Genomic DNA, 26,000 nt, shown 5'->3' with positions numbered 1-26,000 from the left:
TTTGCAGCACAGTAAATCATTCCTCAGGTTACTGTGCCAGGCCAGCAGCCGAGCTTTGGAAATGTCAAAACAACATCATAAAAGGAAAAAAAATTTACAGTGTTGTGTGGTGAAACACCACAAACCACAACTTCAATTATACAAAAAACAAGCTCAGAATTCTCTGCAAGGCCTCCTGACATTAACACCTCAGTCATCTCTCCTTCACTCTCGCTGCTCCCTGGCTCTTGTTTTCTGTCTCTCCTACCCTCCCAGTCGTCTCTGCAGTCCTCTGCAGCTCAGTGCCAGCCTCTCTCCTTATGGGTAGAGGCACGCGGATCAGTTCGTTCGGGGGGGGGGGGGGGCGGCTCTAGATTGTTTACCAGCACTGCAGCAAGTGTTTTAAAGTTGAGGTTCAAATGTCCAAAGACCTCCCATGAAAAGATGTGCAGTGCTCAGAGCTCCAGGGTGAACTCTCCCTCCACCATCTGTTGCTGCACCCCAGGCATGTTGATGCAAATTTAGACAACAAACACCGCAGTAAATCTTGACATCTTGTCAACATCTTACCAACCATGGCACATACAGACACATGCGTATGCTATTAAGTTAATTTGACTTGTATTTGACCTGTCAGCTACAAGATAAGCAACATGTAAGTGCTCATTTTCTTAGAAGAGCTCCTATGAACGGAATAAAAAATGTTTTTCAGCCGCTACAAAAATAGCTCCTCAAGGTCAAAAAACACATTTTATGTCTTGTTTTTTTCCCACTAGGTTTTTTTTTTTTTTGGGTTCAAGTCTTTTTTGTTGTTGCAGCTTTTTATGTTGTCACTTGTGTTTTTTATTATTCAATTAACATTTGGTACATTCAAGTCTGTTTTCATATCCAAAAGTCCTGCTTTAACTTGAAAGCAGTTAGTTTTTAAATGACCAACATGGTGCCATTCATGACACGCTTACACCAGGCTTTTAGAATAATAATAACCTTCGTGAATTTGAGCCTTGCAGTATGTTTAAGCATACTGACAGCTTTTAAAAAAACATGATACTAAGGTGTACAAGCAAGTATGTGTTGTGCTACTTGTTCAAGTCTTCCAAAATAAAATCTTGGAGGCAGTCTGGCTTTTATAAAAAGAAGAAGAACAACACTGCACTAGTCCAGCCAAATGTTCAACAGAGAAAGAGATGGGACAAAAGACCTTGAAGCAGTCAGATTAAAATAAGAAACAGACACACTTTCAGGCCCAATGAGATTACAGAGCCGTCTCCCCAACATCTATGCTAAACGTTTAATCAAACGGAACAGGAGTCTTTTTTTTTTTTGCAACAGGACTGCAAAACTTTCCAAATGCAACATCCTTGGCCTGCTGAAACCTTGAAGTAAAATAGGGCTGTAAGTGATACTGCAACATTCCTCAGTAAATTGTGATGTTTACTACGAGCACAGGGAGTCTGCATCTGATTTTTGCCCAACCCTGAGAGGAGGGATGCACTTTCTGTGGATAGGGAAACTCTAGACAGAAACATGGGAAATCCAATCAGTGACCCATAGCTACCTGACCATGGGAAAGACGGAACAAAGAGGCGTTCAAAGCTCTCCAAATATGACTCATCCCCCCCGCCTGTTTTCCAGACTTTTCTTCTCTCGTATCTTCCTGATTGGTTTTTTTGCATCGACTTCTGGCTCCACCACACTTCAGCACTCTTATGGAAATCTCCATTAAGTCACAGCAGCAAAGGGGACCTGTGGTGAAACCCTTGACTTCCCTGTGTGTTGAGCAGCAGAATAACCCACCCACCCACCCTACCGCCAACACCACCACCACCTCTGTAACACAATCCACACACTCCTGTAATCAGGACAAAAAAGTCAGGCTGCCATAGAAACCAGAGGTTTGTGTCTGCACAACACTGGGCCCTCTTTTTTTTTTTTTTTTTCTGCTCACACTCTCTTTCTAAGGTGAGGTCAGCCGTGGAGAGTGGGAGGGGAGAGAGAGAGCAGAATGCCTTCTTATTGAGGTCAGAGAGGGAGAGAGGAGACATGCATATATGTAGCACTGCACGCTGACACGCAGGCTGTGTTTTCTCTCTTTTAACAGCCACATGGGTAACTAAATGAACTATGAATAAATTGAATTCTTTCTCCGTCTCGTCCACTCTCTGCTGACGGACGGACACCATCTCCCCGCTCATGTCTGCTGCCGGCAGACGGAATGCAGGGCATCTTTCACACACGGCTCGTGGCATCCCTTCTATGGGCCGAGGCAGGACGGGTGAGGATGCTCCTCTTGTGCCAGCTGACCCACCAGAGCAATGTCGTCAACAGACCACATTTAACCTATGACGTTAATGTCAGGCCCTCTACCTTAGCACACACATCACATGATATCCCACACACGTAAAACCCACAACTCTAAATAGACGCCGGGATAAAAATTTAATGGGGAGAGAGGACATGTGAGGCGGTGCAAGTTGAGGATAAAACAAATACATACTCTAAGGTCAACCGTAAATCTGCGAGGCCTATCAAAAAGCACGAGAGTGAAATGTGAAACAGTTCATGTTCGAGCAGACTTACAGCATGTCGGGGCAGTTGTCGGGTTTGTCCAGGAGTCCTCCCTCCATGACAAAACGCAGCACTTGTTCATTGGACATGCCCTGGTAGGGCTGTTCTGCTAAGGTGGCAATCTCCCACAGCACCACGCCAAATGACCTGCGGAACAAACAAGGAATTTGTACTTCATACATATCTTTGAAGTTTATCTGATGCTTGAATTGAGCGTAACAGCAGATAAAATGTTATGGGTGTACAGAAGGAAGGCAAGCCCAGCTGCTTTTTCTTACTGGACTCAACTATTTTCTTTCCTTTTCCATATTGTGTCTATTACATCACATCTATACGTTCAGATCAAAACCTTTTGACACACACAGCAAGGACACACACACTCTTTCTAGTCACTATTTTTCTTGTGAAATTCTTTGAACTGATTTCATTGAGGAATATCTAATAAAAAGGTCTGAGGTCCGGAACTTCATTGATGGTGTACAAATTGGTTGGCCGGCGTCTACAGGGGAAACTGGAGTTGTGTAATATAGAACAACAACCCATCTGTTTTTCTATCATTGGCTTCAATTCATTTCTCTATCGAGCCCTGACTCCGCTGTAAACACAAGTTGCATCATTTCACCTTAGAAAGTTGAGAGCAGAAAACTACAACCAATTCATCAAAGTCACTTTTAATGGAATTAGTATTTTAAACTTGTATTGAATTTGAAAAACCCAATAACACTTTATGTATCCTGTTGCACACTAAACTAAATAATGCTTTCAATTCTTACATCTTACCTACAGGACTAAAACATTACAAGATGAGAGGATGATCTCCTCATGTTATATTGATCAGGTTAAACTAAGTCAAAGCAGCCTTGGTATTAAGAATAACAAGTTCATTACTCCAAGGCTCGAAATACTTTAAATTAAAGGGGGAAATAATTATACAGTAGTACATATGTTGGGAAACAAACTCCTGGAATATTCTACAACAGGACCTGAGTTTGAGCACTTTTATCCCTTATGAGATATTATTTTTAAGTGCCCAATACCTGACTGTAACTGTTTTATTTGATTTTAATTACTGACTTATCATTGTAGTGATTTCAAGCTTTTAAATTATTTTAGTGTTTATATTTTATTGTTCTTATTACTCTTTTATTGATTTTATTTTCTGTAGTAGCTTTATCTCATCTCTCGTTGTTTATCATTTATCATTGTAAATGAGGGTCGCCCTCAATGATCTCTCCGAGAACTTCAAGAAAATAAAGGATGATGATATCTATTGACTCTCGTTGTTCACATTTTCACCGCTGTCCTCAGTCATGACAGTAAACTCCACCGTGTAGAAAACAGCCTCATCACAACACTGAATCTGCTCAAACAGAGACAGACGCATTCACACAGCTTTTCTCGATCAACAAAATAATAATCATCAACTTGCGGATTCTTCAGGAGACCACACTGGGGTTCGTCTTACACTCGAGTTCATTTGTACGACTTCAAAGAGGAAGATATAGTACACAAATGTGGAGGTGGGTTTGTGCGGGGAACGGCAAACCTATCATTTGAGAACATCTGGAGTAGTTTAAGCCCACTCTTAGGGACCGACCTGAGGGACATTCTGAGTTGGGAAACAAAAACTTGCAAGGGGGAGCTAGTAAACACTTGTATTTCTCTACAACAATATCGGTCTGGATAGAAAGATGTGCAGCACTCTTAGCTGAGATTTCAGTGCAAGCTGGCATTAAAAAAAGGTGTCTGAAAAAAAAGATGAATCTTGTTTTATGCTCTCCTGTCACACAGAGAGGAATTTCCAAAGAGCCAGCAGGAGACCAAAAGATTTTGATGGTTTTGGAAGCTTTTATAGCGCAGACACACAGACTGAATGTTCAAAGTGTAACGTAACAATGTAGCTGAGAATACAGGCTTAGAAGTGATCTGTGTGTTTTTAGAACTTTGACTCCCCCAGCATGAATAGTTTTAGCTGATCCACACGCACAAACACACAATATGTAGACATTTCTGGAATCGTTTCCATGCCCCGGATTAGTGCAGGTTTACACATGTTTAATGAAGGGCCTTATTGTGATGTGTTCTCATACCAGACATCAGACATTGTGGTGAACACGCCGTCTTTCAGTGACTCCGGAGACATCCAGCGAACAGGCAGCAGGCCCTTCCCTCCTTTTCGGTAGTAATCCGTCTCATAAATATCTCTCGTCATGCCAAAATCTGAAGAGAAGAAAAAAACAAAATCAGAGGTTGGGAAAGCCACTAGAAATCACTCATTCTGTGTCGGAGAGGAAGCTCCTGAGAGCTCATCCATCCCCTGATCTCCTCCTCCCCTACCCTCCTCGCTCCCTCCGTCCATCTACATTAAGACTCCACTGCCTCAGGCACTCAGTGAAAGCCAAAGACTTATTTCACAAGGCTGGCAGAGTAGGTTCAGCATTGAGCAACCAGGGGAGGCTGATGCCACCGTATTAACTGGACTTACCTCCAATCTTCACAGTGAAGTCCTCTGCTACCATGCAGTTCCTGGCAGCGAGATCTCTGTGGACAAATTTGTTGGCATTAAGGTACGACATGCCATCGGCGATTTCCCCTGCCATTTGGGTCATCTTTTTGAGCGGGGGTAGGACCTGGGTTGTGGAGTTCTGGGAAGGAAAAAAAGAAAAAAGAAAAAACACTGTTAAGCTCTGCAGTCAGTCATCTTTTTCTTGCTTTCCAAGATGCCAGCTCAGAAATACAAAGTGGGTGAAGGACGCTTTGTGTGGACTAATGAACAGGAGTCAGGGAGAAAGACTGAAAATAAAAAAAAAGACAGAATATTCAGTTCAAGTCTAGATAAAAGAACACACCATACTTAAAAAAAAGACAATTCAAACAACCCAAAACAATTTACACCATAAAAAAAAAACAGTAGTGAAGTATGTGAGTGTGTGTGCGTATGTGAGTGAGGAAAAGAGGCTCACTTCTTTGCGCAGAGAGCGCAGGTGGCTCTTGAGATCTCCGCGGGTCATCAGCTCCATAATCACTAAGGTTGGCTGTCCCTGAGAGACCACGCCCAGCAGCCGGACCTGCACCAATCACAAAACAACAGATAAGTTGTTCATAACAGATAGTGGGGGAAGTCAAAAGGTGCAATACGAATGAATGCCCCATATTACAATTAAGAAACAAAGTTTGAGAACCTGAGTACTGTCGCACAACTGGATTAAAATATAACAACCAGCTGTGCCGTGATTCATCTGCAGGATTTCTCACTCAGGTGTCTCATAGTTTTTTTTTTTCTTTTTTCTTACCACATGGTGACAGTTGAACTCCTTCATGACTGAGGCTTCGTTCAGAAACTCGATGCGCTCTCTCATGCTGGCCGACTCGTTGACCGTTTTGATGGCCACTCGCGTCTCAGGTTCGTCCTTGACCACTCCCTTGGCGATCCCTTCATACACCATGCCGAAGGAGCCCTGGCCCAGCTCCTTGTGCATGGTGATCTTCTCTCTGGCCACCTCCCACTCATCTGGGACATACACTGGAACAAAAAGGATGGGACAGCAGGTTCAAAATAAATAAATAAATAAATACATTACCGGAAAAACATACCGTTTGTTTTTCAGATATCAAATGTGGCAATTTTTTGGTCAGTCCATCCACTTAAACGTACTTGTTGAAGACATTTTGATACATTTCATACAGTATAGTGTTTTGTTGTAACATCAGGGACTCATACTGTTGTCTTGCAAATCAGTACAAAGATATTCCGGTCTATGATTTGATGTTACACAAAAAAAAAGAAGAGAGAGAAAACAGATATTCTTACTCTCAGCTGCACTGAAGTACTCTGGGTTAACAGAGGCGTAAAGGACTCCATTCCCCAATCTGTCACTGTTCCTGTTGACACAAACACAGCCGAGGTTAGCGAACAGGCTTTTTTCTGACTGTGGACGGCGCGTGGAATTCTTTACGGGAAGTCTCCGTTTTACGACAGGGGAATGTTAATGACAACAAAAACACCATGTTAATGAACATTACACCGGCCATTAAGTTTCATGAGCACAGTGATGCAGAACATCATCGCCCAGACAGTTTGCCTGGCAATGTGCATGTTCGTGGAGGTACTCGCCTTTTTTTGTTCACAAAGAAGAGAATTGTGGTGAGGCTGGCAATGAAGAGCGTCACTATGATGGGAATAATGATGACCAAGTAGAACGTAACACCATTGTCTCCTGTCAGACACAGAGGAAATAGAAAGGTTATCAGCACCGACTTAAAAAGTGTGTTCTCTTTTTTGACAAAAATATGTAAATGTGCAGAATGTGCAGAATGTGTTGTGTGATGTTTTTTTTAATTTTTTTTACGTTTTGGCGGAGGCACGTAGAAGAACACGCTCTCTGTCCATGAGCCGTTGCTTGCGAGAGAGGTGGCGCGCACACGAGCAGAGTAATTCCCTGAGCCCAGGTTGGACAGCCGAGCTCCTCTGTGCTCGCGGTAATGCTGTCGTGACACACACTCGTGTTTCTCAGGCTGAAAGAAACACACACATCCTGGTTACTGTTTTGAAAGACATTAAAAAAAACAGCCAATGGCCAAAGTCCATCAGGTCAGGCTTGGACTGTAAAATGTAAAAATCCGCTTTACAAAAAAAAAAATAACAATGCAGAGTGATGTATGTGAGTTTGATCCTAGAAGATCATATTTTTTTTTTTTTTTTTTTTTTATAAATAATACAGATGAAGAAACATTTTGCTTTGAAAATGGTTTTGGAAAAATGTATTGGTTACTGAGGGTGGGACCAAATATCCATATGGCAAGCTTCTGACATGAAGGAGGGTATTGTGAACAGATGCTACTTGGAAAAAGAAGAAGTTGACAGCAGGATAAAAAGAAGAAGAAAAAGACACCCGGATAATGTTGGACAGCGGTGAAAAGAAAGAAACTGACACCTTAATACTTTTCCTTTATAGGGGCATTTTGTGTTCAGTTAAACAGATAATGGATGTCTCATTCTCTGATCGTCAGTAGTGCAGAAGTGATGTATTGACTCGTTATGGTAGGCCATGTATAGGGTGTCATATCGTGAGATCCACTGCCATTCCCACCCCTATTAGTCACAAACATTATTTCAAGCAGTGCTTTAAATACATTCTGAAAACATGCCTGGTGCCTTTGCTTTAATTAAACGCAGCCTGGCTTACCTCAGTCCCGAGGCGGTACTTGATGTCATACATGAGGATGACTCCGTTGGGCATAACGGGCTCCTTCCAGTGCAGCACCACACAACCCTCCACCTTGTCGCTCCTCTCATAGATCACCTTTCCGGGGATGTCGTCTGCTCTGACTGTGCAACAAAACCACATACATCATTTTACAAACAAAAATATGTCTGCACTAAAGTGAGAGAAGGTATTACTGCACACTGTCGCACATTTTTTTTATCACAGAGTGGAGTATTTTCTGACCTGCAGGTTTGGTCCTGGAGAAAACGAAGGATCCTGCGCTGCAGCGGCCCACCTCCTCGTTGCAGGCGTGGAGGTCAATACGGTACACAGTGAAAGGTCGCAGGTTTGGGATTTCTAGATATTCTGCTCTGCTTTTTTCCTCGGAGAACGGATACTCCCTGATGGGAGGTATTCCATCTGTAGTGTTATCCCCCGGGCCAAAGGTGCTGTTCCCCCTACCGCCAAGGTCGTTTAACAGAGTGTCGTTAGCCACGCCAAAAACATCTCTACGTTTGCGGTCTGGAGGTCTGAAAAACAGAGAGACAAGCGATGCAGCAGGTGTGAAGTCGGTCATGATCATAACAGACTAAAAAAACACTGAAATTCTACTGTAACAAATAATTGTGGTTTTATAACTCCCCAAACTAAAGCATCCTTCTAAGGCGGGTGGAGTGTGTGTGTGTGTGTGTGTGTGTGTGTGTTTGTGTGTGTGTGTGTGTGTGTGACATGTGTCCAGATGCTGTATACAGCTCCCTGTGGAGCAGTTTGGGAGGATGAGGTCAGACAGATCATAGTGAGGAGAGCAGACACAAAAAAGAAAAAAGACAGACTGAGAGATTTTTCCACAGTGAGAAAAAAAACAACAAAGTCCAATGAATTGAATCAAGAAAAATTAAAGACTACAAGGAAAAATAAGCCGTGATGATAAGCCGTGGAGCCGTCTTGTGCGGCACATACACAGCAGATGACACACGGCACCTCGCCTACAGTTACCTTTAAACCGTTACCTGCAGAAAGCTGCGGCTGAGCCAGACGAGACAGAGAAGAGAAGCCTGACTCTGATTGAGCAGGAAAAAGAAAACCGTATTGACAGCAGGGTCATATATAGTGAACGGAGCCTTTATAGGCAGCCTGCAAGGTGATAAATGTCTAGAGGTTGTTTGGAGATGTGATGAGAAGAGCATGAACGGGTCACTAGGTTTTTAATAACAGCATGTGAAAAAGATCAGGGGTGATTCATTCTGTGTCCGGTTACTACTATGTGCTGAATTGAGACGATTAATATTGTATTATTGATTCATTTTCACATAGTTAATTCTATAACATAGGAAAAATACTGAACACAATTTCACACCAAAACATCAAAAGTACAACAAATGAGCAAATTCCTTAAAGTCTTTATATGTGATTTTTCACACTTAAATATAATAGAAATCAAGGATATCCTCTGAAAATAACTCTGTGAGTCATGACTGCCTACAATGGGTGTAACACCCGAGTCCCACTGTCTCACAGACAGTGGGACATCTGCATCTGCTTTCAGAGTTTTCAGAGTCCTATCTTCAGTTTGTTTACATCGCCAGGACGGCCGGCTGACTCCTCCCCTCGTGTATAAAAGTTGTTTAATTGAGGGACTAGAGAAAAGAAGAATAACATACTGTACTCACTGCTTAACTGTGTTTCTAGATCACGCTCATTTCAGGTAAATTTACATGCAGTGTGAAGATACCAGCATAATAAAGATCGCTAGCATTAGCATGCTAACACAACAATGCAGCGCGAGTTGTTTTGGTTTCATGCTGGTGCTCAAGGGCGACATCTGCTGGATCAAAAAAAAATTGTGTATAAAGCCTTTAAAGTTCAAAGACTAAACAATAACCAAGAATTATTAGAATTTCCATTTTTGCTTCATATGAAATGACAGCAATAAAAAAAATAGCTTGTTTTTTTTTTCTGTCAATTCACTGACAGTTTGCTATACAGTACAGGTTGCTCTGTCCATGGGGGCTTGGTTAGAGATAACAAGAGGGAAGAAATAGGTTTTCCCCTCAGGGATTAATAAAGTATATCTTCTTTTTCCTTCTTCTTCTTCTTCTACACAAGGAGGCCTGGCTATCTGTACTAAACTAGAGTCCAGTATCTTTTGTGTCCGTTCAGACAAACACCCACAGACTCAGACAGTTCTGTGGGAGAGTCAAGTTGCACTCACATGTCAACATTCCTCTCCGGCAGATATAACTGGTGTAGTACAATCCTGCTAGTCCTGACAGTACATCAAACGGATACACCTTGACATGGGGGAGTAGCCTGCAAATCTTGGGTCTATCCTGTATATTTTATGTGAGAGTAAGAAGAAGACAAATTGATCGACCACACGGAGAGGCCAGACAAAGAGAAAACTGGAGAGATCTCATTTCTCTGTGTGCAATAAGAGGCTCCACAGCTGACTAAAGCATGTCCTTAAAAACTAATGAGTTACTACAGTTAGTGTCCTGACCTCGCGCGCAAAAAAAAAAAAGGTTTTATGCAATGGGCTCCACAGAGGAGTACACATGGAGTCTGTGGTAACCACACGTATTGCACAAGAAGAGTGAAGGGTGTCTGGAACTGACAGAGGAAGAAGTAACGTCCAGGGAGTCCCTATCAATCTATCTTGTATATATTCATCATGAGTTTTAACACCAGGTTATTACAGTAAATAAAAGCTCCTGTGACATGATGACAGGTTTTGGATCGCATCAGATGCTCTCCTTAAGCAACACTGGCAGCAAACCTCCTCTCCTCCAGTTAATCAGTCTGCCTGCCTTCCTTACTTTCTGTTTGTCTTCCAGCGCTGATGGGGCTCTTCCCTCATTCATTTAAATTCCAGATGGATTCACTGTACATTTCCTGGCAGCTGTCTCACTCGAGAGAGAGAGAGAGAGAGAGAAAAAAAAAAAAAGAAAGACCCGAACAAAGGGAGCGTGCAAGGGGAGGAGGAGAGTGGAGAGCCGAGTGGAGCGGGACAGAATGGAAAACATTTCCTCTTCTTTCTGTTTCTGTTTTCACCCACCCTCCTTCTCTTCACCCCGGGTCTAAACCCCTGAACTTTTGAAAAAACCTCGCCGTTTTTCAAGGCCTTTTTCCCCGTGGAGTGAGCTGTTATAAATGTTGGCTCTGTTACAGCGGAGAGTCTGTGCATACGCAGGCTGAACCCTGAACGCTGAACGCTGCAGGCTGCAGGCACGGGGACCTGCCACACGACTGTTTCCTTGACAGCTATACTATAACAAATCAACACAGCCTGAGAGAGCAGCAGGGGCGCTGAGGAGGGGCCGATATGTGTTTAATTACAACAGAAAGCCATGTTTTATTATTCATCCTTCAGAGGCATATTGAGCCAATTCCTCAAGTGCAGAGGAGGACGCAAAATGTTATGGGAACGCAGCAGCAAGTATAGAAAAGATCTCCATGTTCGACTTTGGCGGATGTTAAGAGATGTATATGTTATGTGTGACTGTTCTCCTCCCACACTCTTTGTATCCATGTATAGACAGAGTGGGACTCTCTGAGAGTCTTAGCCACGAGTACGTTAAATGATAACACAACACAGATGTCAATCTCTATTGTGTGAAACACGAGTGTCGGCCAAACTGGGCCTTCAGACTCCTTAATCACATCTCTCTCCTGGGTTTGTTTGTGTTGCTTAAATTGCCGCCTGCCAGGTCTCCTAGCTCTCCCCCCCTTGCCACTGTTGCCATGGCAACAGAAAACCACAAGCGCTCAGAAGACTATGGATTGGACTCAGCGTGTCTCCTCATCTGTGCCGCCTGACAAAAAAAAAGGCCCAGCGAAAGCCCCCCCTCTGGTCCATCTACGCCCCCCATGGCAGGATCCCGTCAGCTCAAAGAGGAGCCTATTACCCCCAGTACCTCCACCTTGTTCCTCATTCTGACCCGTCAGGGCAAACAAGCTCAGCGCTTGGCAGGCTGAAAGACAGCACTGAGCAGGAGCTAGTAAATGGTTTAAGCGGACCACCGCGAGGCCGGTTTGCGTCTGGTGCTTTACCTCGGCAGAAAGATGGCGTTGTGAAGAAAGTTCTCAAAAACTTTGAAGAAGACGCGGTCGTCCTTCTCCCGGTCTTTCTCCTCGGGCGTCTTCTGGCAGGCGCAGCATGGACCCTTCTCTCCACCCGCCAGGTCAGACTTGGTGGGCTTGGTGTTGTCTTCCATGTCTGTGAGCCCTGTGGCCGGGATGCGGATCGGGGTCTTCAGCTCTGCATGAGGAGAAATAAAGAATGTTTTTCAGAATAACAAGAGATAATGCTTATATATTTCCTAAACACAGAGAATTAAAAACACTATAGGTATCAATTCATATTTGGGGAAATACTTCTTCATTTTCTTGCAGAAATTAAGAAGACAAGACCGATACCACTCTGTAGGTCTGTAAGTTCATTATATATAATATTATAGGTAGGAATAAAGGTGTTCAGACCTTTGGAGCAGTAGTTATGTTGGTAGAGCTCTCTGTCTTCAGCTTGTCGCTGCCAGCGGATCAGGTAGTACGTCAGATTTCCGTTTGGGAAGGCTGGAGGTGACCACTTCACCAACAGCTTGGTCGAGGAGTTGGCATATGCACGGGGGTCTTTGGGCATTGATGGCACTGTAATAGTAAATAGTGATAAAGTTATATTAAAGTGTTAGGAGACGCTGAGATTACCGTCGATCATGATTTTTCAAACATTGTGAGTAATAACTGCAGTACTGACGATCAAACTTACATGATGGGCGCGTTCGGATGTAGACTATCTCACTCTTCGCCCCTGTGATGTGTTTGTCCTCCACCTGCAGGGTAATGGCCTTCACAAAAATAGCATACTGGGTCCAGGGTTTGAGGTGTTGAAGACTGACTTTGGGGTCAGCGTTTCTATCCGAAGGGAGATCCACGTCCACCATGTGCCAGCTGTTAGAGCCGCAGCCATCTTGGCCATCAAACTCAGTGATGTTCTGAAAAGGCCTGAGAAGACATAAAAATGGGTGTCTATAAAGCAAAATAATTCATTTAATTCCTGTCCAAATTTGAGGTCAGAGCTGTACACGTTCTAGTTAATGTTTGTGGATGGATGCCTTCAAATACTTTCAATAGTTTCTGTACATTTGAGCTCTCTCTTTTTTTTTTACAAATGTTGTGTACTTTACAAACTGCCAACCCGTTTTCCAAATCATAACAATACAACGTTTGATTGATTTACTCCCTTCAAGGCAGCCATTTGTTCACTTTGTTACCCTTCAACAAGAACATCTGACAGGTAATCAAAGCCAGACTCAGAACAATTAAAGGACACGTTGTGAATATGACGTAATCTTGGTCGGTTGTTTTGCATTAGAGGACTTGTTCCATTGGTCATCTAAAATAAGAACACCTAATAGGCAGGAAATCCATCCAAAAGCTGGAAACAAAAAGTGCACAGAGTAAGTATTTATTGGGCTTTAATATACAAAACCGGATTAAGATCATATTTTTCAGATAAAATCTTTTGTATTTGAAAGCAATGTTTGAAAATGTAGATCTGACTGTTATGAAATAATAACAAAATAGGATTTTACATCCTAGAACCCCATTTTTCAAACCCTAACAGCCTCTGTGTAGATTCATGTAACTGTATTTTAGTTATGGAGAATAATAAGTTGCTTGTTGTACTTGTTGTGAGTACTCACGACTCTTTGTAGTATACAATGAAGCTGATCAGGTCTCCGTAGTCTGGCGGCCGGTAGCGCTCCCATGTCATCATGATCACGTGACTTGTTGTGATGTTAGAATTGAATTTTAAAATATGACTTTCACCTATAGGGGACAAAGAAATACCATTAAAGCGCACATAGAAAAACAAAATACACCATGCAAATAAAGCTCTGGACATTCTGCCAAAGTTCATGTAAATATACTCACAGCTTGCTCGTTCACCATTGTTCCGGAAATCTCCTTCCTCTGGCTTCACAGTGATGCCCGACTTATCCCACATCTTGTGGATCTCAGACATGCAGAGTTTGGGGTTCAGACGGAAGAAGAGACGCCCGTTCAGGACAGTTATATTGTGGTGATTCCAGTCCCACAGGTACTGCAGGTGCTGGTTGTTGATGGCTGAGAAGGCGTACATGCTGATGATGGAAGAGATCGAAAGGGTTGAGGTTAAAAACCAATCTCTTATAGATGAACCGTGTGGTGTCGAATGAGCTGTGGAAATGTTTTGTGAGAGCTGAAGTTGACAGGGAAGAGGTTCAAAGTTTTGCCACCTGGTGGCAGCGTTAAGCACTAACACAGGTACACTAAGACTTCTCACGAGCTCAGGTATGTGTGTCTGTCTGACAACGAGCCAGGGTTTGTACTGCGGACGACATGAATCAGGAAACAGCGCCAGGCTAATACTTTGAGCTCAAGCCGTCCAAGTAACGCAGCAGCAACACTTCCAGAGGGAAGCGAATGCCTGCCATCCTCAGCATTCCTCCGACTGAAACTTTACCCTGGGAGAAACGACAACAAGGAGGGCGACAGGATTTCCCATGACCTCTTTGGCCATTACCAAAAAAAACTTTCCCTCATATCTCGAAGTGCTGCTGATATGAGGATGAGGCCGAGGCTCACAGACCTGTTGGCAATCCATAGACACGGTTATTTTAAGATCTATGCACTAATGCAAACATCCACTGTCCATGGCTCTATCTTTGATCGAACATTGGTGGCAAAAACCTACTGGCCTGCGTTTTGCTCGTGTTCTCTTATTCACTCAGCCACCACAAACACACACACACACACACACATCTACTGTCAGACAGAAGGAGCAGGCGAGCCGTACTTCTCGATGAGATCCTGTCCATTGATGTAACGTAGGCTCTTGAGGAAGGACAGCGAGCCAAGTGCGTGGGAGTGTCGGATCTTCACATAGCCCGTCACTGTTTGGATCAACCCCATGAAGCTCTCCAGCTCAGACGCTATGTTATCTGGGGACAGGGGATAAACACACACACAACAGCATATTAAAAGGCACATTTAATTATACACATGGACATCCAAAGCTACTGTGACACCCAGGCTATCTCTGTCTGCAAATATACCACAGAGCGCTGTATTGTAGGAGCTTTATCATATGTGGAGATTAGCTTGTGAGTCATCCTGTCCACTAAGCAAATAAACAGCACCATAACATAATGTGTTAATGTAGATTTAGTGGCCTTCACAGTAGCTAATACAATCAGGACCTTTACTTTATCTTTCTTTATAAGTGAGGTGCAACACAGCAGAGTAAAGTTTGTTTAGTCTGCTCACATTTCCCATGATGCAGTGTAGTTTGATCTTCCTATTTAAACTGCAACACTAACTGTATGTGTCGTGTTAAAGGCAAATTGTTTTTTTTTTTTGCAAAAAGTGCACTCACTTCCCCGGCGGATGTTGATGTCCAGGTTGCCTTCGATGACGGTGCACTCTTTAAGAAGCTGAGCAGCATCCACAGAATCGATGACAGCGGATGCGCACGGCTTGTCACAAGGACCGTTGCAGGCGCTGCATAACATGCTGTGTACATGAACAAAACAAGGAGGGAAGATCGTGAGAAGAAACAAAAAAAAAAAAAAATCGAAAATCGTGAAAAGAACGAGTAAATCAACCGACGTGAACTCTTAAACCTCACTCTGAATCCATCCGTCCACTCCCCTGCCTCCCCGAGCATTCCAAAAGGATTCAAGCAAATAAATTCACAGAATGATACAAGGTCACAGCTACAGACTGAGAGTTTAATCTTTTATGGGCCCTCGTCTGAACTCTGGGTTTTCGTGAGAGTGACTCACTGCGTTTGACCTCAGAGACGAAACAGCGGTACTTTGGGCCAAAAAATATACAGCAGCTGAGACACGAAAGTGGAAACTTTGGGAGTTGTGGAGACAAAACAGGGAGGAATGCTGCAAACAAAAGACATTTTCTTATCCACTTTAACAAAGGAAATGTCAGGTGGCCGTTTGAGCTGGGTCTCAAGGCACCTTTAAGTCTTTTTTTTTTTAACGGTGTTAGAAGCGTGAACTTGAATTTTTATTAGTGCGACGTGCTCTTAACCTTTAGCACTTCAAAGCTTTGTTTAAGAAAGGAACTCATTAAGAGCACGGTCAGGTGCAGTTCAGCTCAAGGATGCTGTACTCAAATAATTACTTTCTGCAAAATAAACATTGCGCACATATAGCTTTCATAACTGAAAGACTCCACACTGCTATTCACAGTTAAACCATCAAGAAATCTATACGATGACCTTTCAGTCTCTCTATGAAGAGGCTGAGGTTTTACTCTGTACACACAATACAGGACATTGGCTACTTAAGACTGTGGAAACCTGTGGAAGTTAAGTAGAAAAGATTCTTTTTAGGAGCTTTTTTGAACAATAAAAATGACAAATTAATTCTAACATTCAGCGTGTCACCTGGATGACACTTTACACACCATCAGGATCTAAACTAGAAGTGAAGGCTACCGTCTTTACCGATTGGTATCGTTGCGCGTGAAGCCAGGCGGGCAGTCGGGCATACACTCTCCCCCGTGGATGACGAAGTTATTGTCACCCTGCAGGTGCACTTGAGAGCACACGTCCATGGTGATGCACTGCCAGCCCTCGAACTTGTAGGTGTTAGGGGGACAGTCGGGCACACAGCGGCCCCCGTGGTGGTAGTGGAGGCAGGCCGAGCACGCCATGTCGTTGTTGGGTTCGCTGCAGCTTCCCAGGCACTGGCTGTGGCAACACTCCCCTCTGTCTGTGCAGGCCAGCTTGCAGTGATTTGGGCAAACTAGAAGAGGCAGAAAAAGATGGAGAAGAGGTCAGTTAAGGATTGATGGGAGAGGTTGGCACTGTAGGACACAACAAAACAAGGATGATACAAGTCAAAAAGATGCTACGAGTTTTTTTTAATTAATTTAAAGCACACATCTAGTTTTAAATTCCGTTTACTATTAGAGAATAGCATCTAGTAAAATATTACATAGAGTTGTTTCTGTTTTATAGTCAACCCTCACTGATTTTTACGGGGTTGAAAAAAAGTCCTAGAAAAACCTGTCGATAAAACCCAATACAGTTCAACAGCACCACAAAATCCACACCCCAACAGAGCCAACAAGTTGACACAACACATGTAAGTTTGAGCAAAAATAAAAAATAAGTCACTGTAATTAAGGCCGGCTGTGTGTAAGCTTATTTAAATCCATGTGTTACTAAATAACAGATCTTTGTACAGGATTGATACGTCTGTAAATGTGCCAGAACAAGTGAGGGTTTTTTTTTATTTAAATACAAGAAAGGATGCAAAGGTTAAGACATGAACGCAAATGTTTATCTGTGACAAGATAACAATACTGGAGTATATGTGTACGCTTGCTACTTGTTTATTAACCAAATGTGAAATCAAATATTGATGAGAAAAGGAAACTTTTAAAACAGGCATCAATTAAAGTTCACTAGTGGATTGGTTGGACAAAAACTCCTACTGTTCATCCATCCAGGCTGTGAGAAGAAAAAAGCAGCGGTGTAATGACGGTGTGGGGTGTTTCAAATTAAGCTTGAGCAACATGAATAATGGAAGCTCCTCACTGTTTACTTAGCATTACTAAAGAACCCTAAACTCATAACAATACGTTCTCAAAAAGCCCCTCGTGGCTTAGGGTAGAGCTGGCGTCTGACAGATTGTGAACTCAGATAGATTGTCAGATATATTTAACAGAGCCAAGAAAAAGACCATCAACGTTTCAACCTCAGAAAACAAAAATTGTTATGACAATTCCAAGTCACTCATCACAGGAATAAGACTAATGTGAACTGTTCCTGACTGTAGATTCACAGTTTTCTTCTGATAATCAGCTCTACAACTTCATAAAACGGCAGGTGGAAAAGCATCTGTTATTAATGTTCAGAAGGTGTTTTTTTTATTTTTTATTTGAACTGTGGTCTACTTATAGAGAAGCACATGGATGAAGCAGATGCAAAGTGAGGAAAGCAAATGACTCCTTCTGTTAACTACTGTGGAGACACTACATGCAGGGCTGTCCTACTTTCAATTGAGTTCACACTCTATAGTAAAAGAACCTGGAGTGTGTGCGTGAGTGTGTAAGTGCATGAGTCTCCTGGATGAATGATGGTGAAAGGACTGGTTACAATGATTTTATGTTCTCTGTTTAGGGATAAAGAGCTTCCCTGTGAAAACTAATCTAAGGCTTCACGTTTCTTTTGGGAACTGTAAAACAGATAGAAAAAAAAAATCCTCTCTCACTGTTTGTTGAAAATAATATTTAGCAATAATCCTGATGATTAGAAATTGTGCAGGCAGGAAAACCTGCCCTTGCCCCCCCCTCCCTTGCCCTTGTCTTGTTTGTGTATTTGGGTCTTAAGTGTTTGCTATTTATTGTTGTGGTCTTTGCTGCTGCAAAACAAATTTCCCCACAGGGGCAATAAGCTTAACTGAACTACACTGAACCGAGCTGAAATAAGAGGCACAGCACTCCTGGTTTCTTAGCAACCGCCTCATGGTGCAAAGCCAGAGCTGGAGGAAACGTGCACATAATGTACAGTCACGCACCTACAAACACACTCATTTCACCACTCTCTTTCATGTGTGTTATTGCAATCTGCACGACTGTAGTATGCATTGGGACATGTGTGCACAATGCATGTTGGTATGTGAGAACATGTGTGTGCCAGGGAGCAAGAGGAAAAAGGAGCTCTGCTTTGTTTATTTTCTTTGAAATTAAACACGGGTGCTGAAGCATCATTGTTTTCTCTTCAGCGAATCAGTCAGGAAGAGAGAATGAAGTCGACTGCTGAGATAATCTCTCCATGAATATTTCATGTTGCCTTTAGAAAACATCTGTGTAGGTTAAAAAAATGTGACGGTGCACTACAGCAATGCTGCAGAGCAAACACACACTCCCACAGTGCCAACTCCGGTTAGGCTTCACGAGGAGAAAGGGATGAATGATCATTCCTGCCCTTGTACAGATTCTCCTGTACAGCTCTTTTCTCGTGCGGTCAAAAATAATCACACTGAGGTGAAACAGGCTGTTCAGAAAATTCCTTTAGAATTCTGTGACTAAAAACAACATAAAATGTAGAAAAAAAAAAAAAAGCTCTCATTCAGTAGACCAGATACGGTATCTTTGTTCTTTAATTAACTGCAGTAACTCATGAATTTCTGGCAAACCATCTCCTGATCACACAGACCTTGACCAGGTCTTGCATGGCGTGAGAGTATTCAGCTATCTGGCCTTTGTGCTAAGTATAGATTCACATTACGAGTCGACCCCGGTACTGGTACTTCATGAACAGTCTAACTATTCTGGATCTGGTCCAAGAAAAATGGTAAAGACCTTTTTTTTTTTTTAGACTACAAATGCCAACACGTACAGGTCCTCACATGACAACTGGGATCTGATTGGAAATGTGATGTGGGATTTAGAGGTTTAAAGACGGCCAGCCAATGATGCACATTTGCAGGATGAGCGAAGAAAAGACACACATAAGTGAGGCTTAGTTTTCTTGGAATCTGACCAAAAGGGGGCAGCAAAGGCAAACTCTAATGAGCAGTTCAGGAGGAGGTCGCTTCTTTTCCTTCAGCAGAGTTTTTTTTTTTTAATTCCTCAATGAAAAGAAATTACAAACTTCCAGTGGGGGCAGCAGCCTTAAATCCTTATAAGTCAACCTGGTTTCACTGTCTGACCAAACAACCAGTGGTATCAAGGATACAATCCACTATATATAGATGCTCTTAATGCGGCCCTATTTCCACACTGGTGCTCTCCACACAAAGCTATGCAGGGCATTGTGGGTTTCCACTGCTTCAAAGGAAAGGGACTACCTAACAAGGGACTCTTCTTCAGTCTAGACATCATCGTCCTCGTAGTAGTTTGACAAGAGCAGGAATAAACCAGACGTATCAGCACGTTGGCATCTGACCTCATTCCAGTTCTCGCTATGTTACATAAAAGAGTGTTGCAAAGAAGAAACTGAAGAAGCAAAAACTCTGACACTGATCCGATGCTCTAGAGTTGAATAAGTCAAACTGCTGGGCGTGGCAGAGGGGAGGTTTATGATGATGTTTCTCTCGTACAGTAGTTACTGTACACAACCCTCCTCCCAAATCAAGTTGTTTTAATCTGAATCCCCCTTGAGCAAACAAAATCTAAAAGCATCAGAATGCTGCTACCGCTCATCAGAGAGCTGCAGCTCAAGTGACGGTCGGGTTTATTTCATCAATAGAATGTAAACTAAAAAAAAAAAATCATAACTGAGGCTCCTTTTTAACAGCTGCTCGTGGTGAATCCCTACAACCGTTGTAAAATGCAACCACAGAGGGAGGAGTAGGCATCGCTAAGGCTGAAGAAAAGACAAATGCTGTGTGTTTGTTTCTGTTGTTCTAAAAGGTATCAGTCAGTCACTGGACTATGCCAAGAATCTGCAGAATGTTTTAGGCTGCAGAGGATTCAAGGAGGAGAATGTTAAGTCCATGTTCTTGCAGCAACAACCACACAAAAACTGCGTCGAAAAACTTGAGAAGAGGACGCTTCTAGAGGCCTCACACATGATCATGAAGGTGTCATATAAAACCAGAAGAGGATAAAGACTTAAAAAAAAAAACATGTGTGGATGTCAGTGTTATTTTACAACAAAAAAAGAATAATTATAAGCATTATAAAAGCAGTCATGGGGCAGCAAATTTTTTCGTCCATCAGACTGGCCTTGCTTTGTTTAAGGGCGACTTACAGGTTACAATTTTTTTTAAATATTTGTTATGGCTGTTGACATTGAAGGCTGAAACTTCATTTCATGTGTTGTAAAAGACAAATTTAGTGGAACAAGCAGCTAAAAACATTTTTTTTCGTCATATCACTTGAAATGTGGGACTCATGTTCTCAGACTCTGCCGTAGTTCAACCTATTGCTCTACGTGTATCAGGTGAAAAGTTTCATCGCGTCTCACTCATCTCTCTTTCTCTCACTTCTTCTCTCTTAATGCATTACATGTGTGCAGGGACATAAAGATATATTGTGTATTCATTCATATCATACTGTAATTTACTAAAATGTTATTATCTCAGATTTATGAAGCAACCGGGGGGATGTGACTTCAAGCAGCTGCCAGTGATTAAGAGTTCAAATAATCCAGTGAGGTGGGGATACAGATGTTTAACGTGGATATGTGTGACAACCACTCGGCTCTTTGTTTGTTTTTTGTTGTTTGGCACCATGAAACGTTATTCAGATTTACCATTATAGATGGCAATATGAACTGATACAAGCTGATACGCTCTTATAAGTAACTGTGGAAGTAAAAGTATTAATCTCCCACTTATAACAGCCCTCATGATCAGATATAACCTCTGATATGTGATATATAACAGAACAAAACTGTTACATACAGAACACAGCTTTAAATATATCATGTCAACATTAGTCATTCACTACGACACCTGCCCAGTTTTACCCTTTGTATCCGTCACACCGAAACTCTATTTCTCCCAAATCTGACCTGTTGTTGGTCTCTCTAATACCAAGCAGCGAAATGATTAGAGACTGCGGTCCGTTGTATGTAAATAAAAAAATGTAAAATCCTCTCGATTGAAAAGATTGGCATATTGATCCGTGTTTAATAATGTTAAATGTTAATGATTACTATAACCTAAACCAGCGGGACTCCTCGTGTTTCATCACATCTGGTCGTCTGTTTTTGGTGCTAAATAAAGGAAAACAAAAAAACTGTAGAGTACTTATTCATATAGTTTGTCCAAATATATATTTTCTAAACAATTTCATAAATCGCTGGTGTGTGAAAAGATAAAAAAAAAACCTTTCAGGTAAAAAAAAAAAAAAAAAAGGGTCATAGGGTTCATAGTAAAGAATGAATGGCTTTATTGAATAAAAAAGCCGGTGCATGACAAGAAGAGGATTGCAGTGCAGCATTCTGCTCATCTGAATGCAAGTCATGTCCCGTTTGCTGGAGAGCACGCTGTGTTAGTCGACTACTACACTGTTTACATTAGGAGGCTTGTGACGTGTTACTGCCAGCAGCCTGCAGCCACCTCTGATAGAAGAAGAAGAAGAAGAAGAAGAAGAAGCAGCATGGTCTGGAAATACAAAAAGTTTGATTTAGCAGCAGACATTTTCCCATGGGTGTGAGGCAGAAAAAAAAAACATTAAATGATGGATTGAAAGATGAAGTGCTTCATTCTTCAGGACATATCACAGCATGGTATGTTTTCCCTGTGTCATAGAAGATAAGTAGTAACCGTGACAGGCTGTTGGGAAATCTTTCATTTTTCACAGTGGGTCTGGGGGGGGGGGGAGGAGGAGCCGGAGGGAGGAGGATGTCGGGAAAGAGGAGGGTGGGGGTTAAACTGGGAGCTATGTGCTCGACCAATGGCAGGTGGGCAGGGGAGGTGCTAATCCTGATGACTGACATGTTATTGAGTCTGGAGCAGAGATGGTAAACAAGTCCTCTCTTGAGCAGGCGTGCAAAGGGGGGGCGGGGGGGGGGGTGGCAGTAACCATAGTGATTAAGCACAGCTTTTCCACTGATTCGGAGAAACCATAAGTTCAAGGAGAACCTGGAGAGACGTACTGTAGCATTCCCAACCACAAGCCTTCCTTTCCTTACTCATTAAATACGTCTGACCCTTCACTGGAACGACAGCTAAATAACAAAGCATGACTGGGCATTATGGCAGCAAGGGTGAAAATTATGCAGGGCGGATCACAATTTAACTGAATGTATAAAGCCGATTCAATTAAATCTAGTATTTGAACTTGCAGGGTTTTAATTTTATTTTAAAGAAATATTTACTCTGTTAAAAAACAGAGATGTGTCAGGAGAGATTAAGAAGCACGAGGCATAATGGAACTTAATTTAGGAGGAAAATAAAATAATAAGCTTAGATAATTAAGAAAAAAAAATGTATAAACATATTCAGAAAAAAAGCTGAACCCTCATTTACTAGGCAGAAGAAGAGAAAATAAATAAACAAAAAAAAATCTGATAAAATGTAAACTTGAATTAAATGTGAGGAGTGAAGTTGGGATGTTTTATAGTGCATATTGCATCATGATTTGGTCATGATAGCTGCATGATGTGAAATGGGTTACTGTAGCAGCTGCACGCCTAACCGTCAATCACAGCGCCTGTCCTTGCTCTACGGTATAAACGGGGCCATAGCTCCATTAGGACATGATTAAATTTATCTCTACATCACCTCTATTTACTCAAGTATTCACTCTACTGCACACTACAGTAATCCACAGCACTGCCTCCCACTCTGCACACTCAGGTTACCACAGCTGAGAGCAGGAGCAGACCGGGAGTACAGTAGCAGACAGTAGGCCTATCAGGGGCTGCTGCAACCCTGGATCGCAGGCTGACCCCCCCCCCCCCCCAAACTCCCCGAGCTCCATCAGGCCACATCCTCATCCGGCAACCCGATCCTCCCTGGGAGCCCCCAGCGGATCACTCCAGACACTTGTTTAAACCACATCAGCCCAGACGGCCAGAGAGAGGATGCTTCCTCCACTCACAGCAGAAGTCAAACCACATCACAGCTTCCAGCGCTGCAACGTTGAGAGAATCTCAAGAGCCCTGATGGACTGATCTAATCTTTAGTAGTGTTTTTTTCACTTTTTTTCAGCTGTGCATGTTCTGCTGATGAGAGGTTGTTTTTTTTTTCCAACATTGCACAGCATCATGTTGTGATGTTCTCATGCAGACGGCTGGCTCAGAAAAGCTTGTTTAAATCTCTGTTCAGTCCTGTGCACAAAGGTGTGTGTGTGAGCCCGCTCCTCCCCGTCCCAGTGTTTCTGGTTCCCTTCCACTCTCATGCCCACTAAAGACCAGCAATGTGTTTTTCACACAACTATGTGCTGGTCTGTGTGTTCAGGCATGCGTGGCATTTCCCCTCACTCGCTTTCAGTCACAACAACACACACGCATACATACACACACACACACACACACGCGCATACACTCACAAAAAAACAGACCTTCCTTCTGCCCTCAGGCTTCGTCCCATCCTGCAGCTGCTGCTGTTTTTGTTGTTGCTTTTGTTGTTTACTTCACGAACTCACAGGACACAGGTATGCAGCACCGTCACATGTGAGAACACTTTTGTGTTTTTATTGCTAAAGAGGAAGAGGATGGTCTGAAAGCTATTAAAGTTTAAACAGTGGAAAAAGTGAATAAGTCGATCAAGTCCACTCTTTTTGACCCAAAAAGAAAATGAAAACACAATCTAGATGAATGTTCTGATATAAGAAGGAACGATTCGTTGTAACAAATGATTCAATACTGGCCGTCATAAGCTTATATTATGGTAAATGGAGGTTGTTGTATGGTAGTTAAGGATACAGGCACATTACCCAGATACTGTGTCGTCCGAGCACTATATTCAAATGACTCATCAATCTTGTAGCTTTCCTTTAGAGCTGAAAGGGTTGTCAATTGGACGACTGACGGATAGTTCATTACTCTAATATTATTTTAGAGCAATAGACTTCACAGAGGGGGGGATTTCTTAAGGTTTCAGAGTACTTAAATCCTTAAGCAATGATTAAAAAGCTGCCTTTGTCAAGCTAATTGCAACAGATGTTTTCTGGTGGTAGTAATGATAAGACAATTTATGTTGCACCACCTGCTGTATTTATGATGCTTATTTGGGCATTAGAAAACAAATCCTAAAAAAGAAACTGCAACATTTTTGTCGCGCAGCAGATGACAAACCGCACAGCTGGGATACGAAGACTGGCATTATTATGAGAAAAAGCAATGTCTGGGAGAACTCGGGCATTTTTCACAGATTCTGGAGGTGTTTCCTCTCACTAAAAAAGTGGTTTTCTAAAAATACCTGACTTCCCAGATCTGCTTCATTAAATGCACTGTGTTTCCTGGCAGTGCTGTGTTGGCTGAGGGTTAGTAAGAGCATGTCAGGCTTTACATCCCTTCAGCCTCCCACGTACTGCAGTCTAATAATTTGTTGTGTCTGTCGAGGAGACACTCATGAAGAGAATCACTAAATTCAAACACTTTGTTACGATCATAAACTGTACATCATACCCATCAAACGCACACTTGACTATGCACTTGAGACCAATATAACAAACCAAACACATAAAATGAATCGCTTCCGGTTAAGGTGCTGGATGTTTGCAGGCTCAGTGTACCCGCCTATCCCCTCACAGGCAGCTTACCCAGAGAAAACCTCCAGCCATATGGACCACCGTTGATTCTTAACTCATTCACATGGACTCCATTAACAACCCTGTTTAAAAAAAAAGTGACCTTAACTTTAAAACATTTAAAGCATGAAGGGGCTGCACGATATGAGCATGGTGTGCAATAACATTGTGTGTGATGAAGATATGATGTGTGATCATTTGATATTGTAATGTGTAGTACGCTGTCCAGCAGACGTGCTCCACCCTGTCTGTATTTTAAAATGACACATCTTTATTTCACTTTGACTTCCAGGAGGCTCTAATCCTTCTTAAGCATAGCAACATTTTCCTTGAGCTGACAGGATAAGTTTGTGTTCATTGCAGGCATTAGAAGCAGGTTAAAAAGGAGTGCTTTGCAAACACAGCAAAGGGCATTTGTCTATTACTGAGCTGATAATCAGTGCACATATTGGCAGCCACTAAAAAGGACCATGTAACCCACTTGGAAACTACACACATGGTAGTCTGTATGCGTGTGTGACTGACTGCAGTTTCCTTGTTTTTACTTGTTCCTTGCACATGCAAACAACATACTGTAGTAAAAATTGTGATATCCTGTTTATCTAGTGCATCTCCCTTTGCCTCAGTGTCTGCCACCTCAGTGGAGCCTGAAGTTCCGCACAGTCCCATTAGCCACTTCAAATATGACATCTGGATTTAGGGTTTCCTTTTTCCCTCCGCTTAATTATATTTTCACAGCGAGTTTTTCTTCAGGGTACACACAGTATCCTTTTTGTGAGGCAGTGCTCGTTCTCTAAAAAGGACAAGCTGTGGGTTCAGCAGGGACAGTCGTGCCCAGAGTTAACATCTGTTACAGATGGACACTGAGACTACTCTGCATACTTTTAAAGACGCACTCAGACTGTAAACAAGCCCTTTCAAGTGTAATGGTTTAATAAGATACCATCCTGTCATCTGTCATACACAACAGGAAAGTTCCTAGTAAGTCATTTTGTAGTTGTTTAAATGCAAATTTAGATTCAGACT

At 42.4% G+C, this 26,000-nt stretch overlaps 1 protein-coding gene across 1 annotated transcript in view; it reads right to left on the bottom strand.

Moving 5' to 3' along the window:
- Positions 1 to 26,000, bottom strand: part of igf1ra (insulin-like growth factor 1a receptor) — a 71,915-nt gene that overhangs the window by 4,527 nt on the left and 41,388 nt on the right. Inside the window, exons 3-20 of the mRNA XM_065957278.1 lie at positions 16,261 to 16,561; positions 15,172 to 15,308; positions 14,593 to 14,737; positions 13,689 to 13,897; positions 13,457 to 13,583; positions 12,520 to 12,755; positions 12,234 to 12,401; positions 11,805 to 12,012; positions 7,998 to 8,284; positions 7,734 to 7,876; positions 6,897 to 7,062; positions 6,662 to 6,764; positions 6,359 to 6,429; positions 5,841 to 6,070; positions 5,511 to 5,615; positions 5,033 to 5,192; positions 4,638 to 4,767; positions 2,560 to 2,694 (exon numbers count right to left, since the gene is read on the bottom strand). Coding sequence (XP_065813350.1) covers positions 2,560 to 2,694; positions 4,638 to 4,767; positions 5,033 to 5,192; positions 5,511 to 5,615; positions 5,841 to 6,070; positions 6,359 to 6,429; positions 6,662 to 6,764; positions 6,897 to 7,062; positions 7,734 to 7,876; positions 7,998 to 8,284; positions 11,805 to 12,012; positions 12,234 to 12,401; positions 12,520 to 12,755; positions 13,457 to 13,583; positions 13,689 to 13,897; positions 14,593 to 14,737; positions 15,172 to 15,308; positions 16,261 to 16,561 — 3,061 coding nt within the window. The remainder of the gene's footprint in view (positions 1 to 2,559; positions 2,695 to 4,637; positions 4,768 to 5,032; positions 5,193 to 5,510; positions 5,616 to 5,840; positions 6,071 to 6,358; positions 6,430 to 6,661; positions 6,765 to 6,896; positions 7,063 to 7,733; positions 7,877 to 7,997; positions 8,285 to 11,804; positions 12,013 to 12,233; positions 12,402 to 12,519; positions 12,756 to 13,456; positions 13,584 to 13,688; positions 13,898 to 14,592; positions 14,738 to 15,171; positions 15,309 to 16,260; positions 16,562 to 26,000) is intronic.

Source organism: Labrus bergylta, chromosome 7, assembly GCF_963930695.1.
Source record: "Labrus bergylta chromosome 7, fLabBer1.1, whole genome shotgun sequence".
NCBI classification, from domain to species: domain Eukaryota; kingdom Metazoa; phylum Chordata; class Actinopteri; order Labriformes; family Labridae; genus Labrus; species Labrus bergylta.
This window is presented reverse-complemented; position numbering and strand designations above follow the sequence as displayed.